General features: G+C 36.3%; 1 protein-coding gene, 2 non-coding genes and 1 pseudogene across 4 annotated transcripts; 1 reads left to right on the top strand and 3 right to left on the bottom strand.

Annotated features, from left to right (window-relative positions):
* Window positions 1-114: 114 nt before the first annotated feature.
* On the bottom strand, window positions 115-1,703 carry LOC123420613 (ATP synthase subunit beta, chloroplastic-like). Its single transcript, XM_045107398.1, has one exon. The coding sequence runs from the start codon at window positions 1,609-1,611 to the stop codon at window positions 208-210; it is 1,404 nt and encodes a 467-aa protein (XP_044963333.1). The 5' UTR covers window positions 1,612-1,703; the 3' UTR covers window positions 115-207.
* Window positions 1,704-2,175: 472 nt separating this feature from the next.
* On the top strand, window positions 2,176-4,035 carry LOC123420611 (annotated as a pseudogene). Its single transcript, XR_006619149.1, has one exon. The product of XR_006619149.1 is annotated as a ribulose bisphosphate carboxylase large chain-like (transcript).
* Window positions 4,036-12,165: 8,130 nt separating this feature from the next.
* On the bottom strand, window positions 12,166-12,239 carry TRNAW-CCA. Its single transcript has one exon. It is a non-coding gene; the product is annotated as a tRNA-Trp (tRNA).
* A 139-nt stretch (window positions 12,240-12,378) lies between these two features.
* On the bottom strand, window positions 12,379-12,452 carry TRNAP-UGG. Its single transcript has one exon. It is a non-coding gene; the product is annotated as a tRNA-Pro (tRNA).
* Between the last annotated feature and the right edge of the window lie 6,006 nt (window positions 12,453-18,458).

The raw sequence follows: 18,458 nt of genomic DNA, 5'->3' as shown, positions 1-18,458 counted from the left end.
CTATTCTCGCAAAACCGCTCCACAGAACCGCCGTTAACCATTGGTCGTTGAGGAGGCGTATTCTCAAAGGACCCATATCTACTGCTGTGTTAATAGGGGCGTGGTTTGGTAATACGCCAATTTGGCCACTATTCGTGGATAAAATGATTTCTTTCACTTCACAATCCCAAATAATTCGCTTAGGAGTCAGTACATAAAGATTTAATTTCATTTCTGCGATTTGTTCTCCTCTTCTAAGGTTATAGCTTTCGTGCTAGCTTCATCGATGTTACCCACCAAATAAAAAGCCTGTTCAGGTAGGCCGTCTAATTCTCCGGAAAGGATTAGTTGAAATCCCCTAATAGTTTCCGCAAGAGCAACATACTTTCCTGGAGAACCAGTAAAAACTTCTGCCACAAAGAACGGTTGTGATAAGAAACGCTCAATTTTTCTTGCTCTTGCTACAGTTAAACGATCCTCTTCCGATAATTCATCCAAGCCAAGAATTGCGATAATGTCCTGAAGTTCTTTGTAACGTTGTAAAGTTTCCTTAACTCTTTGCGCAGTTTCATAATGTTCGTTGCCAACGATCCGAGGCTGTAACATAGTTGATGTTGAATCTAAAGGATCTACTGCTGGATAAATACCCTTGGAAGCTAATCCTCTGGAAAGTACGGTAGTAGCATCCAAATGTGCAAATGTTGTGGCAGGGGCAGGGTCGGTCAAATCGTCCGCAGGTACATAAACTGCTTGAATCGAAGTTATAGATCCCTTTTTAGTAGAAGCAATTCTTTCTTGCAAAGAACCCATTTCTGTACTAAGAGTAGGTTGATAACCCACTGCGGAGGGCATTCTCCCTAATAAAGCGGATACCTCTGATCCTGCTTGAACAAAACGAAAGATATTATCGATAAATAAAAGCACGTCTTGCTTATTAACATCTCGGAAATATTCTGCCATAGTTAGGGCAGTTAAACCAACTCTCATACGAGCTCCCGGTGGTTCATTCATTTGGCCATAGACTAGAGCTACCTTTGATTCTTCAATATTTTTTTCATTAATTACTCCGGATTCCTTCATTTCCATATAAAGATCATTTCCTTCACGAGTCCGTTCCCCTACTCCACCGAATACGGATACGCCCCCATGAGCTTTAGCAATGTTATTGATTAATTCCATGATCAGTACTGTTTTACCTACTCCAGCCCCCCCAAATAGTCCTATTTTTCCTCCACGTCGATAAGGAGCTAAAAGATCGACGACCTTAATACCTGTTTCAAAGATGGATAATTTCGTATCTAACTCGATAAAGGCAGGCGCAGATCTATGAATAGGGAACGTTGCACTACTATCTACAGGACCCAAATTGTCAACAGGCTCCCCAAGAACGTTGAAAATTCGTCCGAGAGTAGCTCCACCGACCGGAACACTGAGAGGAGCTCCCGTGTCAATCACTTCCATTCCTCTCATCAACCCGTCCGTAGCACTCATAGCTACAGCTCTAACTCGATTATTTCCTAATAATTGTTGTACCTCACAAGTCACATTAATTTGCTTATCGGCAGTGTCTCTACTCTGGACTACTAAAGCGTTATAAATATAAGGTAACTTGCCCGGGGGGAAAAGTGACATCCAGCACGGGTCCAATAATTTGATCGATACGACCTGTACTTTTTTCTTCACTTGTGGAAACCCCGGGACGAGAAGTAGTAGGATTGGTTCTCATAATTATCACATAATTAAAAAAAAGGAATTTGTCGAAATTTTTCTTTTTTTATTGTTGAATAATGCCAAATCAAATCAAAAAAAATCCAAAAGTAAAAAGGAAATGAATTAGTTAATTCAATAAGAGAGAAAAGGGGACCAGGACTTGATTTCGTTGCCCAAGCGAATCCCATTCAATCGTTTACTCATGGAATGAGTCCGTTGGAAAGTTCAATCAATCTTTTTTTCATATACATTTTGCCTTTTGTGGAGGATCTGTGCCTACTCTACTTTCCTATCTAGGACTTCGATATACAAAATATATACTACTGTGAAGCATAGATTGCTGTCAACAAAGAATTTTATTAGTATTTAGTTAGGTATTTGCATTCCAAATAAGAAAAGAGACCTATTAAGAACTTGTAAAATAAGGATTAGGGATTAATTTGGGTTGCGCTATACCTATCAAAGAGTATACAATAATGATGGATTTGGTAAATCAAATCCATGGTTTAATAACGAACCGTGTTAACTTACCATAACAACAACTCAATTCCTATCGAATTCCTATAGTGGAATTCCTATAGGATAGAACATACACAGGGTGTACGCATTATATATGAATGAAACATATTCATTAACCTAAGCATGCCCTCAATTTTCTTTAATGAGTTGATATTATATTAATTGAATATCCTTTTTGTTTTACGAGATTTTTGCTAAAGTTTCATTTACGCCTAATTAACATCGAGTAGACCCTGTTATTGTGAGAATTCTTAATTCAAGAGTTGTAGGGAGGGACTTATGTCACCACAAACAGAAACTAAAGCAGGTGTTGGATTTCAAGCTGGTGTTAAAGATTATAAATTGACTTACTACACCCCAGAGTATGAAACTAAGGATACTGATATCTTGGCAGCATTCCGAGTAAGTCCTCAGCCTGGGGTTCCGCCCGAAGAAGCAGGGGCTGCAGTAGCTGCCGAATCTTCTACTGGTACATGGACAACTGTTTGGACTGATGGACTTACCAGTCTTGATCGTTACAAAGGACGATGCTATCACATCGAGCCTGTTGCTGGGGAAGACAGCCAATGGATCTGTTATGTAGCTTATCCATTAGACCTATTTGAGGAGGGTTCCGTTACTAACATGTTTACTTCCATTGTGGGTAACGTATTTGGGTTCAAAGCCCTACGTGCTCTACGTTTGGAGGATCTACGAATTCCCCCTACTTATTCAAAAACTTTCCAAGGCCCGCCTCATGGTATCCAAGTTGAAAGAGATAAGTTGAACAAGTATGGCCGTCCTTTATTGGGATGTACTATTAAACCAAAATTGGGATTATCCGCAAAAAATTATGGTAGAGCGTGTTATGAGTGTCTACGTGGTGGACTTGATTTTACCAAAGATGATGAAAACGTAAACTCACAACCATTTATGCGCTGGAGAGACCGTTTTGTCTTTTGTGCCGAAGCTATTTATAAATCACAGGCCGAAACCGGTGAAATCAAGGGGCATTACTTGAATGCGACTGCGGGTACATGTGAAGAAATGATTAAGAGAGCTGTATTTGCGAGGAGAATTAGGGGTTCCTATTGTAATGCATGACTACTTAACCGGGGGATTCACCGCAAATACTACTTTGGCTCACTATTGCCGCGACAATGGCTTACTTCTTCACATTCACCGTGCAATGCATGCAGTTATTGATAGACAGAAAAATCATGGTATGCATTTCCGTGTATTAGCTAAAGCATTGCGTATGTCTGGGGGGAGATCATATCCACTCCGGTACAGTAGTAGGTAAGTTAGAAGGGGAACGCGAAATGACTTTAGGTTTTGTTGATTTATTGCGCGATGATTTTATTGAAAAAGATCGTGCTCGCGGTATCTTTTTCACTCAGGACTGGGTATCCATGCCAGGTGTTATACCGGTAGCTTCAGGTGGTATTCATGTTTGGCATATGCCAGCTCTGACCGAAATCTTTGGGGACGATTCTGTATTACAATTTGGTGGAGGAACTTTAGGACATCCTTGGGGGAATGCACCTGGTGCAGCAGCTAATCGAGTGGCTTTAGAAGCTTGTGTACAAGCTCGTAACGAAGGGCGTGATCTTGCTCGCGAAGGTAATGAAATTATCCGAGCAGCTTGCAAATGGAAGTCCTGAACTAGCCGCAGCTTGTGAAGTATGGAAGGCGATCAAATTCGAGTTCGAGCCGGTAGATACTATCGATAAGAAGGTCTAAAAAAAAATAAACGAAATAAAAAGAGAAAAAAAATAAGTTATGAAATGCAGTAATTCTTCTTTATTCTTCTAATTGATTGCAATTAAACTCGGCTCAATCTTTTTTTTTATAAAAAAAGATTGAGCCGAATAAAAATAGATCATGATATGATCATGAGACTTGACAAATCGAGATTCGTCTATTCTATATATCTAGAATATATATATATATTAAGGTATAATACAATAAAGAAATAAAAAGAAAATAATAAAATATAGTAGTATCATATGATAATGGAATCAAATACGCAGTATTTACAGAAAAAAGTCTTCGTTTATTGGGAAAGAATCAATATACTTTTAATGTCGAATCGGGATTCACTAAGACAGAAATAAAGCATTGGTTCAAACTCTTCTTTGGATTAAGGTGGTAGCTGTGAATAGCCATCGACTACCTGGAAAAGGTAGAAGAATAGGACCTATTCTGGGCCGTACAATGCATTACAGACGTATGATCATTACCCTTCAACCGGGTTATTCTATTCCACTTCTAGATAGAGAAAAAAACTAAAGGAGAATGAATGAAAAAAGACATAGTTTGGAAGTTAGACCTTTTTATAAGACTCTCTTTCAATTTCAAAAAAGAGGACGTTTGAAACTTTTAACAGGCGTAATCGTGAGTCAACATGCTAGAACTAGATAAGGAAGTTTTCTATAACCTTAATAAAAAGGATAAAAAGGTAGTTTTAGTTTATGACTCCGATCAAGAGCGAGAAATCCTTGATTTGGGATTGGACATAGAACCTGGACCCATCGGAGAGACGTTGAAAGGAGCGTATCCTGATGGTAAGAATTATACTTTCGTGGAAATACAGCGCTATAGACTTCAGTGTGGTAGAGTAGACGTTTTGTTCCTAATTTTTCTGGACCAAACCTCCGCTCCGACCCAACGATACAATGAATTTTTTCTGTTCATATTCATAAATAAAAAAGATTAGGAATCGCAATGCTACTATATGCGTCCAGAGCAGTATTTTGAATACTATTCTTCTATAATCCATTATTGCGCGGGGTCTTACTAACAGGACTTCGCGGCACAGGACGGGTCTTCGTCGAAAAGCTAACACCACCCGGCATTTTCATACCCTTTCTTTGGGTGGTATATCGCCTTTAAAAGTCTAAGAGGGTAGTAGGGGGGATCTTAAGAGGGTAGTAGGGGATCTTAAGAGGGGTAGTAGGGGATCTATAGTAGGTAAGATAATTTGCCCTTTGATTTTTGATTGAATATACTATTTTTCTGCCTTTACCACGCATTATTGTATGCGCTTCTAGAGAAGTATGTATGCAGGAAGTAAATTCTAGTCGCTTTCTTTTGAATCCAATTTCAAATTAGATTAGAAAGATAGAAAGGCCATGAGGATGGGGAAAATAAAAAAAATCTTTTTAATTAGTTCTCCTTTTTTGGAATTTTCTTATTATCCTTATCATTTTTTTTACAGAATATTTTGCAAACTAAAAAAATACAATAGTCAATATTCCTTATAATAGATATACTTAATTATATCATAAGAATCTTAAGATATTTTTCGACTAGATAGAAATAGTAAATTTGAATTGAGACACCTATTCCATGACGGATTTAAACTTACCTTCTATTTTCGTGCCTTTAGTAGGCTTAGTATTTCCGGCAATTGCAATGACTTCTTTATTTCTTTATGTGCAAAAAAAAAAGATTGTCTAGTATTTTTTAGTGTAAGTAAATATAATATGGTAGGGTATGTGACTTTTTCTACACACACTTTCTACACACAAATGAAAAACGGCTATGGATGCAGATATAGGCTACGAGCATAAATGCATGAATATGCAGAGCTTGGTATAGCGAGTTTTTTTTTATTTATTTTAATTGAATCAACGAATATTTTTTGAATAGAAAGTCAATGTATCTAACCTATTATTTCACAGGAGTACTAGTTGCTGAAGGCGATTTCAGAATCAAAAAAAGTAAAGGCAAAATTATTTAGCTTATTCTCTCAATTTCAATCGACCGCTGCTGGATTTAGTATATCTAATATGAATTGGCGATCAGAACACATATGGGTAGAACTTCTAAAAGGTTTCTCGAAAAAGGAGTAATTTTTTCTGGGCCTGTATTCTTTTTCTAGGTTCACTAGGATTCTTATTGGTTGGGACTTCCAGTTATCTTGGTAAGAATATTATATCTATACTTCCATCTCAAGAAATTCTTTTTTTTCCGCAGGGGGTCGTGATGTCTTTCTACGGAATCGCAGGCCTATTCATTAGCTCCTACCTGTGGTGTACTATTTTGTGGAATGTAGGTAGTGGTTATGACCGATTCGATAGAAAAGAGGGAATAGTTTGCATTTTTCGTTGGGGATTCCCTGGAATAAAACGTCGCGTCTTCCTTCGATTCCTTATGCGGGATATCCAATCAATTAGAATTCAGGTTAAAGAGGGTCTTTATCCTCGTCGTATTCTTTATATGGAAATCCGGGGCCAGGGGATCATTCCCTTGACTCGTACTGATGATAAGTTTTTTACTCCACGAGAAATTGAACAAAAAAGCTGCCGAATTGGCCTATTTCTTGCGCGTACCAATTGAAGTATTTTGAGGTATCTTTTTTGAACTGAATTGAATGAAGAAAAGATAAATTGGAAGAAGAAAAGTTTTCTCAACATGGGAGGAAGTCCCTTCGAAATTGGATTTGTTATTGTAAGGGGATTTTTAAGTATTTATCTAAAGGAAGGAACAAACGAGGATAAGATAAAATTATTTTAAATTTTTTTTGTCGAAGTTAGATATATTGCATACTATTCTTCTCTTCCATTTTCACCCGAAAGGGCTTTTTTTATTCTATTTCACTATTTCATTCCATCTAGATCTAAGAAAGAACCCAATGCACTGAAATTCCACTAATATACAAAAAAGAAGAATAGATACAGGGTATCAAACCTATAGAGTTTTTGCTTCAAAGAAATAGAAATATCATGAAATAGAAATATCATCATATAGAGTCAGGGAATGGAATAGAGTCAGCGAATGAAGCATATTCATTAACAACTCCATTTACAGATCAAAAATGAAAAAAAAGAAAGCATTGCCTTCTTTACTATATCTTGTATTTATCGTACTTTTGCCTTGGGGGGTCTCTTCCTCATTTAACAAATGTCTGGAACTTTGGATTAAGAATTGGTGGAATACCAGGCAATCCGAAACTCTCTTAACTGATATTCAAGAGAAAAGGATTCTAGAAAGATTCATAGAATTAGAAGAACTTTCTCTCTTGGACGAGATGATAAAAGGGAAACTAAAGACACATGTACAAAAAACCTCCTACAGGAATACACAAGGAAATAATACAATGGGGTCAAAATAAATAATGAGGATCATCTCCATATCATTTTGCATTTCTCGACAAATATAATCTGTTTGGCTATTCTAAGTGGTTCTTTTTTTCTGGGGTAAAGAGGAACTTGTCATTTTGAATTCTTGGGTTCAGGAATTCTTCTATAATTTAAATGACTCAATAAAAGCTTTTTTTATTCTTTTAGTTACTGATTTTTTTGTTGGATTTCACTCCACCCGTGGTTGGGAACTAGTAATTCGTTGGGTCTATAACGATTTTGGATGGGCTCCTAATGAGCTTATTTTCACTATTTTTGTTTGTAGTTTTCCAGTAATTCTAGATACATGTTTGAAATTTTGGGTCTTTTTTTGTTTAAACCGTCTATCTCCTTCGCTTGTAGTCATTTATCATTCAATTAGTGAAGCATAAATTCATTTGATCTCCCGATATTAATATTAATCAAATTAGCATCTTTCTTTAGAAAGAAAGCCCTTTTCCATTTTACCAAAATTCTTTCTATTTATACCTGCTTTAAGGTATTCATCATTGCAGTACAACTGTTGCAGTAGAATGCCAACAAATTCGTGTATAGGGAACTAGATTAGCTTAGCTACCTATCTAATTTATTGTAGAAATTCTGGGGATCTGTGATTGGACATGGAAAATAGAAATACTTTTTCTTGGGTAAAGGAACAGATAACTCGATCGATTTCTGTATCGATCATGATATACGTAATAACTCGGACATCTATTTCAAATGCATATCCCATTTTTGCGCAGCAGGGTTATGAAAACCCACGAGAAGCAACTGGGCGAATTGTATGTGCCAATTGCCATTTAGCTAGCAAGCCCGTCGATATTGAAGTTCCCCAAGCTGTGCTTCCCGATACTGTATTTGAAGCAGTTCTTCGAATTCCTTATGATATGCAATTGAAACAAGTTCTTGCTAATGGAAAAAAGGGAGGGTTGAATGTAGGTGCTGTTCTTATTTTGCCCGAGGGATTTGAATTAGCGCCGCCCGACCGTATTTCCCCTGAGTTAAAAGAAAAGATAGGAAATCTTGCTTTTCAGAGTTATCGTCCCGATAAAAAAAAATATTCTTGTGATAGGCCCTGTTCCCGGTAAGAAATATAGTGAAATTGTCTTTCCCATTCTTTCCCCTGATCCTGCTACGAAGAAAGATGCTCATTTCTTAAAATATCCTATATATGTAGGGGGAAACCGAGGAAGAGGACAGATCTATCCTGATGGTAGCAAGAGTAACAATACAGTCTATAATGCTACGTCAACAGGTATAGTAAAGAAAAATACTACGTAAAGAAAAAGGGGGGGTATGAAATATCCATAGTTGATGCATCAGATGGACGCCAAGTGATTGATATTATACCTCCGGACCAGAACTTCTTGTTTCAGAGGGGGAATCCATCAAGATTGATCAACCATTAACAAGCAATCCTAATGTGGGAGGTTTTGGTCAGGGGGACGCAGAAATCGTGCTTCAGGATCCATTACGTGTCCAAGGCCTTTTGTTCTTCTTCGCATCCGTTATTTTGGCACAAGTTTTTTTGGTTCTCAAAAAGAAACAGTTTGAAAAGGTTCAATTGTACGAAATGAATTTCTAGGTCCCGGAATTTCTTACCATCAAGTTGGTAAAAAGCCTCGATTTATTGGCAATTGCTAGAATTATCTATGATCTTTTTTGGAAATCCTTTTTTTGTTTAGACTTTTTTTTGTTTACGAGATGTCTGGAATTCCTTATTTATATCTCATGCAAAAGAAGAGAATCCAAGGCAAAGGCGAGAACAATAAAATTTAAATTTCTTTCGAGGGATTGCAGGGTCTTCTTAATCGTCTATTCGGCACAAGAAAAAGGCTTTTTCTTGTGCCGATTCTTCTTGTATCAAAATAAGAATCCTTTTTCTTCCTAATTCGTCAAAGATTACTTTACTATTTCTTCTTTATTCGGGTCTGTCTCTTGGGCCTCTTTTTCTTTTGCTTAGGTTTAGCCGAGGTAGTGGACAAACAGAGGGGAAGAAAATATGGCGGGGGGACAAATTTCTTGTGATTGTAAGCAAATAGAATTGCTTGGCTTGTTTAATTAAGTTTAACTTCAAACTTACAGAAATTTTGCAAAAAAAAGTAAACTCTTCCATTGAAGGTTTTTTTTTTATTTTTAGGCTAGTTGAATAGTTTTGATTAAGGTTTTATTAGTTTATTACTCGAAACTAAATCAAGGATTTTCAGGATACTTCCTTTGTGGAATAAGATATTGGATCCTCGAGTGATCTCTTTTTCTTGTTGCTTCATAAGAGTGAATCGAATAGATTCAATTCGCGTTATAAGAGTAAAAATTCCGCGGGTCCTTTCCGCTCTAATCAGATAAAGGGGGGTAAGGACCCGCTAAGCTCCTACTTTTTCATGTTTTACAATCTGGTCCCTCCGATTACTATAGAGATGAACCCAATCCAGAATATGAACCATAAAAGAAAACACCTACTAAACCAATCACAGGAATACCAGCTACAGTACCTATCAGCCAAAGAGGAATTCTTCCAGTAGTATCGGCCATTTCCCCTACTTTCCTCCACATTTTATCAATTGGTCATGCTAGAGACAAAAACAGTCATGGGTAGTTATAAGGATGGTATCTTTCCAAATGGGATAAGAGAATTCTTATTAGTCTCTTTCTTTCTCTCAATTGAAGAAGTAATTGGAAAATAAAACAGCAAGTACAAAAATGAGTAATAAACCCCAGTATAGACTGGGTACGATTCAATTCAACATTTTGTTCATTCGGGTTTGATTGTGTCATAGTTCTATAGTTGGAATTTGGTTTATCGTTGGATGAACTGCATTGCTGATATTGATCCCAAGAAAAAAACAGTAGGTACAGCTAGTCCGTGAATAGCCAGCCATCGCACTGTAAAAAATAGGATAGGTTCGATCTATGGTCATTGAGGGCCTCCTAAAAGGATCTACTAAATTCATCGAGTTGTTCTAAAGAATCAAAACGGTCGGTTATTAACGGAATTCCTTGTCGGCTTTCCGTGAAATATTCGTTTGGCCTAGGACTTCCAAACACGTCATAAGCTAAACCCGTACTGACAAATAACCAACCCGCAATGAATAGGGAAGGTATAGTAATGCTATGAATAACCCAGTATCGAATACTGGTAATAATATCAGCAAAAGAACGTTCTCCCGTGCTTCCAGACATGCTGAACTCCCAAAATTTTTGTACATTCAAAAAAGGAATTGATTCCGTAAAAGATGGGATCAACCAGTAAATAGAAAATTACTGATATTTCATCCTTGTGAGATTGTCAATTTTGTACCAAAGGTGTATTTTGAGTATACCGAATTAGTATAGCTATCCTTCCTATGGCACAGCAATCTGGTTTTGCCTGGTTCCGAAACATAATTACTTTTTTTTGTCTATAGGTAAGCTATATGTTATTCAAGGCGTCCAATAGAAAACCCCTTTTTTGTAGGTTCTATTTATTTTCCTTGGCTTCGGAATAATAGAGTAATTCGGAATAGCAGCCAAAATCTGGGAAAATCTAAGTTAATGATCAATAGGTTTGGATAAATAATTTAGGAAGGATATTCTCATACTGACACAATACAAGGACAAGTATATATATGTGAAATTTATCCTTTCATAATTCGTAATTAATCCTTGTCTTGTTTGTTGGATTAGGTCTAACTTTCTTGACCAAACTGCGAGCGTGGAACTTTACGAGATGAAATAGGGAAAGACAGAAGATAGAATAGAACTTAAAAGGATAATTGAAGTGACTCGTCTTCGAATCTACTTTGGTTGGAGTTCGAAAAAGGAATAAAAATAAAGTAAATTCAAGGAAGAGCTTTCTTTTTTTTTTAACAGACCCTCGGGAGGTCGTGGAATGCTTTTCTTCTCCTCTTATTCCATATAGAATACAATCAGTTAAAATTAAAATAAGAAGGAATAGGGGAATATTCGATCGTTCAGTCCAAAAAGAGGGTCCTATTGAAAAAGAAATTATCCAAAATAGAAAGAAGTTTTTTTTTCAAATTCAATTGTTTATTTATCTCTTATTCCGAAATTTCCCTGAAAATCCAATTTCATTTTTTCATTCAATGGGGGTTATATGATCTAGTTCTTAATATTATTACTTTACTCAATTGAAAAATTCCATAACAAATCTCTTGATTCGAAATTAGGGACTCATGTATCATCTGATGAATCCACTTTCTTTTACACTTCTGTATCTCACTCTATCTTGTTTTTTAGTATTATCTAAAATAACTGATGAATTATGAATTTTCCATAACTTAGGTAAATGCTTTACCAACATATGTAGTGTAGTAAAAAAAAATAAATGGAATTTAACTCTTTCATGCTTACTTTAACTAGTTATTTCGGTTTTTCTACTGGCTGCTTTAACTATAACCCCAGCTCTATTTATTGGCTTGAACAAGATACGTCTTATTTGAATTGACTGAATAATAATAATTCAGAAAAGCAAAATCTTTCTTTGGGATTCCTGATATTCTACGACTCTTTTCCAGACTAATTAGGAATTCTTTTCTTGGTCATTGAGATTCGTGGATAATTTAGAGTACTATTTAGGGATAGATCGTACCTCTTTTTTTATCCCCCCGAACAAATCGAAATGATTGAAGTTTTTCTATTTGGAATCGTCTTAGGCCTAATTCCTATTACTTTAGCGGGATTATTCCGTGACTGCGTATTTGCAATACAGGCGTGGGGATCAGTTGGATCTTTGATTGAGTCATTTTTTTTTTTTTTTATTGACCTCCTCTCTGGTCTGGAGGAGGTCAAATTGGAGTTACAATTCAATTTTGTTAAATTATTTTACTCTGCTTCGACATAAGATAGATGGAATCACGCTCTGTAGGATTTGAACCTACGACATCGGGTTTTGGAGACCCGCGTTCTACCGAACTGAACTAAGAGCGCTTTCATTCATTCAAAAAGAAAATCTTTTTCTATTCCTAATGTATCTCACGTACGTATAGTCTCCACAAATTCCAGTTATACCCACTTTACTTTAATTGATCTCGTTGCTACTGCCTATAAAGAAGAAAGAAGTAATAGGTAGGGATGACAGGATTTGAACCTGTGACATTTTGTACCCAAAACAAACGCGCTACCAAGCTGCGCTACATCCCTTTTCCAAATTAAATTGTTGTGCAATGCCATTGTACACAATTCCTGTCTTCTTTTCCACATCATAATTTTCTTATTCTTTCTCTATCTATATATAGAACCCTCGTGTCATTTCTTCTTTTTGGGTCTCATATAATTAAGGAATTATATACAGCTAAAATCCAATAGAATTTCGCCTATAAAAGAAAGATTACTTTTCCTTGATAATATATAGGAAGAAGGGGTCATCTTTTTATTTTTAGGGATAGGACAATTTCGGAAAATTTCGTCGATTATGGTTCAGTTTATATATAGCATAAGTTTATGATCATATATGTATTCCAACAAGGAAGGAGGATTTTCAATGCGGGATATAAAAACATATCTCTCTGTAGCACCCGTGCTAAGTACTCTATGGTTTGGTGCTTTAGCAGGTTTATTGATAGAAATTAATCGTTTATTCCCGGATGCTTTGTCATTCCCTTTTTTTTAATTCTAGTTATTGCTATGGGAGGGATAGATTTCTTCGTGATATGACAAAATTTTATCTTATCCTTTTCAATCTTTTTTTAGTATCGGAAGGAAAAAGAAAGAAAAGATGGATTGGGTTGAACCTCAGAGTCATTAAAAATTTGGTAAAACCCTATTTTTAAAAATAGAAATTCAATTTAAAGGGGTACCCAAGCTAAATCAGGCCTCAGAAATCAGAGCATAGAAAAAGGCGGGGCTGACTAATTAAATGAAAGGATTTCGAACCAAAATCTTTGCTAATTCGACAAGGATTGTATTCTTTAATTATTTCTCTATTTTTTATTACTTAATTTAAGAATAAAAAAAAATTATTCTAATGAATTTTATTCTTCTTCTTCGGATTCAAAATAGAAGAATAAAAGAATAAGTAGAAGAATTAAATTAAGTCAATCCAAAAGGAAAAGGAGGTTCATGGCCAAGGGAAAAGATGTTAGAATCAGAGTTATTTTGGAATGCATCAGTTGTGTTCGAAAAGGTGCCAATGAGGAATCGACGGGGATTTCTAGATATAGTACTCAAAAGAATCGCCACAATACACCCGGACAATTAGAATTCAAAAAATTTTGTCGTTATTGTCGCAAGCATACGACTCATCACGAAATAAAGAAATAGGAACATCGTGTATTCGATCTTTCCAAACAACAGAAAGAGTAAGAACTTCATATTTTATATATAAATAAAACATAGTATAGAATACAAAATACAAATCAACTCATCTGATTTCCGGTCGATATTATTTCATATGTATAGAGGGTATTCATATACTATAAATATGAATCAAATAAGATATGGATCAAAGAAAAACTACTTCTTCTGGATCCTAAATTAATAAAATAAAGAAGTGCATTTTCCAATTTTAAATTAAATAAGGAATAAATCATGTATACATCTAAACAACCTTTTCTTAAATCTAAGCAACCCTTTAGTAAATCCAAGCAAACTTTTAATAAATCCAAGCAACCCTTTCGTAAATCCAAGCAAACTTTTCGTAAATTCAAACAACCTTTTCGTAAATCTAAACAACCTTTTCGTAGGCGTCCCCGGATTGGCCCGGGAGATCGAATTGATTATAGAAACATGAGTTTAATTAATAGATTTATTAGTGAACAAGGAAAAATATTATCGAGACGAATAAATAGATTAACCTTGAAACAACAACGATTAATTACTCTTGCTATAAAACAGGCTCGTATTTTATCTTTTTTACCGTTTCGTAACTATGAGAACGAAAAACAATTTCAAGCCCAGTCAATTTCAATAATTACAGGTTCTAGACCCAGAAAAAATAGACATATTCCTCAATTAACGCAAAAGTACAATTCCAATCGAAACTTAAGAAACTACAACCAAAAATTTAAGAAACAACAACCGGAACTTAAGTTCCGATTGTTGATGTTTTATTCGAATTCGCAAGGGCCAGACCTATATATATTATAAAGAAAGTAATCCAGCTCGTCGATTCCTACCACTTAATCTTAATTTATTGTATCTTCCCGGAGTTCCCTCTCCGGGAATTCATCTTTTATTATTCCAGTATATTACTTTATTTATACCTTTAATTGATGATCTTTATTTTATTGGAAATCGTGTAAAGATTATTTGGATTTGATACAGCTACTTGTGCAAGCATTTTACGATTAAGAATCAATTTCTTCTTGTACAGGTTGTGTATTAATTTACTATAACTATCGAATACTTTATATACCCGCGTTGCTGCGTTTATCCGAGTGATCCACAAACGACGAAAATCCCCTCTTTTGCCTACCTCTATCTCGATGAGAGGAAACAAAAGCTCTTTTTACTTGTTGGGTAATCATTCGATTAAGTCTTAAATGAGCCCCTCTAAAGTTTGAGGCAAATGAACGCATTTTTGTTCGTCGTCTCCGGGCTATATATCCTCGCGGAACTCTGGTCATTGAATCAAATTAACCTTAATGAATAACTAATGATTTCTCTTCTTTTAGCCACCCTTTTTTCTCATTAATAACAAAACTAATTATTCCGATATATAAAATATTAATTCCAATGGCTTTTGCTATAGTAACCTTCCCAACCACGATTTTTTATTCCACTCCGTTCAGTTATTTCTATACGAAATAACAAATTCATTCTAAATAATACTAAAAAAAATAGTGGGTTCCATCGTTTCTATGGTTCCCTTTTAAACGGTGAGGCCCTCTCTATACACCGGAGCCCTTTCTTTCATCAAAAAGTATTACGAACTTGTATAGTTCACATTCTTTGGCTCTACCTATCCATTATAGAGTAAATAGCTCTTTTCACAATAAGAGTTATCCATACAGTGACGGTATTTAATTATGAAAGTTGGCTAAGTAGCTGACCCTGTTAGTCCGTTCTTTATAAGATAAAAGAGCATAAGCCTTTTTCTTTTTATTACTATTTCCTCCGCTTAATGGATAACCATTTGCTACCAATGGGAGAATTGCTTCTTATTTCCAAATTTAGATAATTCGATTTGCACCAAAGGAAACCAGAAATTCCATATACCATAGAAATCTAGGATAGAGAAGCTATATCCTATTCATTGGTACTAATCAGGGATACTTCAAATTTTTTTTATATTTGTTTGAAGTCATGATCTGAACGAGTCGCACATACACCCTAGCACATGTTCCTCGACGCTGAGGGCATCCTTTAAGCGCAGCCGTTTTTCTAGCATTTCGTATTGGCTGTCTTGCGTTTCTAATAAGTTGTTTAACCGTTGGCATGTTGTATGTATATAGAAAAAAATGGATTGGTTTAGATCCATCTTAACCTGATGATTGCTCATCATGAAGTCTTTCTATTTTCTATTAAATCGAGGAAAACACGAATTTAGCTGTGAAATAACTTTACAAGAAATCCGGACACTACCAATCCTTAAACATTTCCGGAAACCCACACTGGATCAGTATCGCAGTGCTTGTCAATCATTTCATCCCCTACAATATCGACAAGTCCATAAGCTTTGGCTTCGTCTGCTGACATAAAAACATCCCTTTCCATGTCTTCGGATACAACCCAAAAAGGCTTGCCTGTTCTTAGTGCATAAACCCTTGTGATCATTTCGCGAACTTTGTGTAACTCTTCTACTTCTAGTAAAAATTCTGGTGTCCTTGCCCGATAATAAGCACTAGCAGGTTGGTGAAGCATAATCCTCGCGTGAGGGAATGCTATACGCTTGGCGGGTTTCTCCTCCAAGCAGAATGAAGGACGCCATGGACGCGGCTATTCCGAGGCATATTGTATATATATCTGGTGTCACCGTTTGCATCGTATCAAAAATAGCCATTCCTGAGATTAGCCAACCGCCTGGGGAGTTTATAAACAAAAAAAATATCACTAATTCCATCTTCTATACTCAGATATACCATGAGACCTGTAATATGATTCGTGATCTCGCAACGAATCTCTTGACCTAAAAAAAGTGTCCTTTCTCGATACATAACATTGTATAAGTCAACCCAAGTCGCTTCTTCATCTCCAGGAATCCGGTAAGGTACTTTTGGAACACCAATGGGCATATTAGATTAATATTATTAAATTTAAGTAAGAAACACTTTAATATGGAAACGTAAGAATGGAACAGAAAGAAAGAATCTGCAGTTTATTGTCTTAATTTTTATTCTTATTCTATTCTATTTTATTCTTATTCTATTCTATATGAATACTATAGATTCTATTAATACATAGATGGAAAGGTTATACATATAAGAAAGGTAAGACAGATTGAATAAAGAAAAAGGAATGGTGATTCGAATGCTAAACAAAGAGGGGTAGCGATCTATTCTTCGTTTTTTCCAAATTGGCCAAGTTACCCATTGCATATTGGCACTTATCGAGTATAGAATAGATCTGCTTCTCTTTCTTCTTATGAACAGAATTGGCTTCTTATTTTTAATGGAATGAAATAAATATTCGCGCTTTCTGACACAGAATCCCCTAGAAGGGTTAGGTACAATGGATAATCTTTTTCAATGCGATAAAATAAAGCGACATCGTGTCTATTTTTCTTTGCTAAAGGGGTATTTCCATGGGTTTGCCTTGGTATCGTGTTCATACTGTCGTATTGAATGATCCGGGTCGATTGCTTGCGGTGCATATAATGCACACAGCTCTAGTTTCTGGTTGGGCTGGCTCAATGGCTTTATACGAATTAGCAGTTTTTGATCCCTCTGATCCTGTTCTGGATCCAATGTGGAGACAAGGTATGTTCGTAATTCCCTTCATGACTCGTTTAGGAATAACGGATTCGTGGGGTGGTTGGAGTATTTCAGGAGGAACTGTAACAAATCCGGGTATTTGGAGTTATGAAGGTGTGGCAGCTACGCATATTGTGTTTTCTGGCTTGTGTTTCTTGGCAGCGATCTGGCATTGGGTATATTGGGACCTAGAAATATTCTCTGATGAGCGGACGGGAAAACCCTCTTTGGATTTGCCCAAGATCTTTGGAATTCATTTATTTCTTGCAGGGGTGGCTTGCTTTGGCTTTGGGGCATTTCATGTAACGGGTTTGTATGGTCCTGGGATATGGGTATCCGATCCTTATGGACTAACTGGAAAAGTACAAGCTGTAAATCCAGCGTGGGGTGCAGAAGGTTTTGATCCTTTTGTTCCGGGGGGAATAGCTTCTCATCATATTGCTGCGGGTACATTGGGTATATTAGCGGGCTTATTCCATCTTAGTGTCCGTCCGCCTCAACGTCTATATAAAGGATTACGTATGGGCAATATTGAAACTGTACTTTCCAGTAGTATCGCTGCTGTTTTTTTTGCAGCTTTCGTAGTTGCTGGAACTATGTGGTATGGGTCAGCAACGACCCCAATCGAATTATTTGGGCCCTACTCGTTATCAGTGGGATCAGGGATACTTTCAGCAAGAAATATATCGAAGAGTTAGCAATGGTTTAGCCGAAAATCTTAGTTTATCAGAAGCTTGGTCTAAATTCCCGAAAAAATTAGCCTTTTATGATTATATTGGTAATAATCCGGCAAAAGGGGGATTATTCAGAGCGGGCTCAATGGACAATGGGGATGGAATAGCTGTTGGATGGTTAGGACATCCCGTCTTTAGAGATAAAGAAGGACGTGAGCTTTTTGTACGCCGTATGCCTACTTTTTTTGAAACATTTCCGGTTGTTTTGGTAGATGAGGAGGGAATTGTTAGAGCGGACGTTCCTTTTAGAAGAGCAGAATCCAAATATAGTGTTGAACAAGTAGGCGTAACGGTGGAGTTCTATGGTGGCGAACTTAATGGAGTAAATTATTCTGATCCTGCTACTGTAAAAAAATATGCGAGGCGTTCTCAATTAGGGGAAATTTTTGAATTAGACCGGGCTACTTTGAAATCGATGGTGTTTTTTCGCAGCAGTCCAAGGGGTTGGTTCACTTTTGGTCATGCTACCTTTGCTTTGCTCTTCTTTTTCGGACACATTTGGCATGGCGCTAGAACATTGTTCCGAGATGTTTTTGCTGTATTGATCCAGATTTGGATGCTCA

Source organism: Hordeum vulgare, unplaced genomic scaffold (genome assembly GCF_904849725.1).
Source record: "Hordeum vulgare subsp. vulgare unplaced genomic scaffold, MorexV3_pseudomolecules_assembly, whole genome shotgun sequence".
NCBI classification, from domain to species: domain Eukaryota; kingdom Viridiplantae; phylum Streptophyta; class Magnoliopsida; order Poales; family Poaceae; genus Hordeum; species Hordeum vulgare.
The sequence above is the reverse complement of the archived record's forward strand: the minus strand, read 5'-3'. Positions and strand labels throughout refer to the sequence as shown.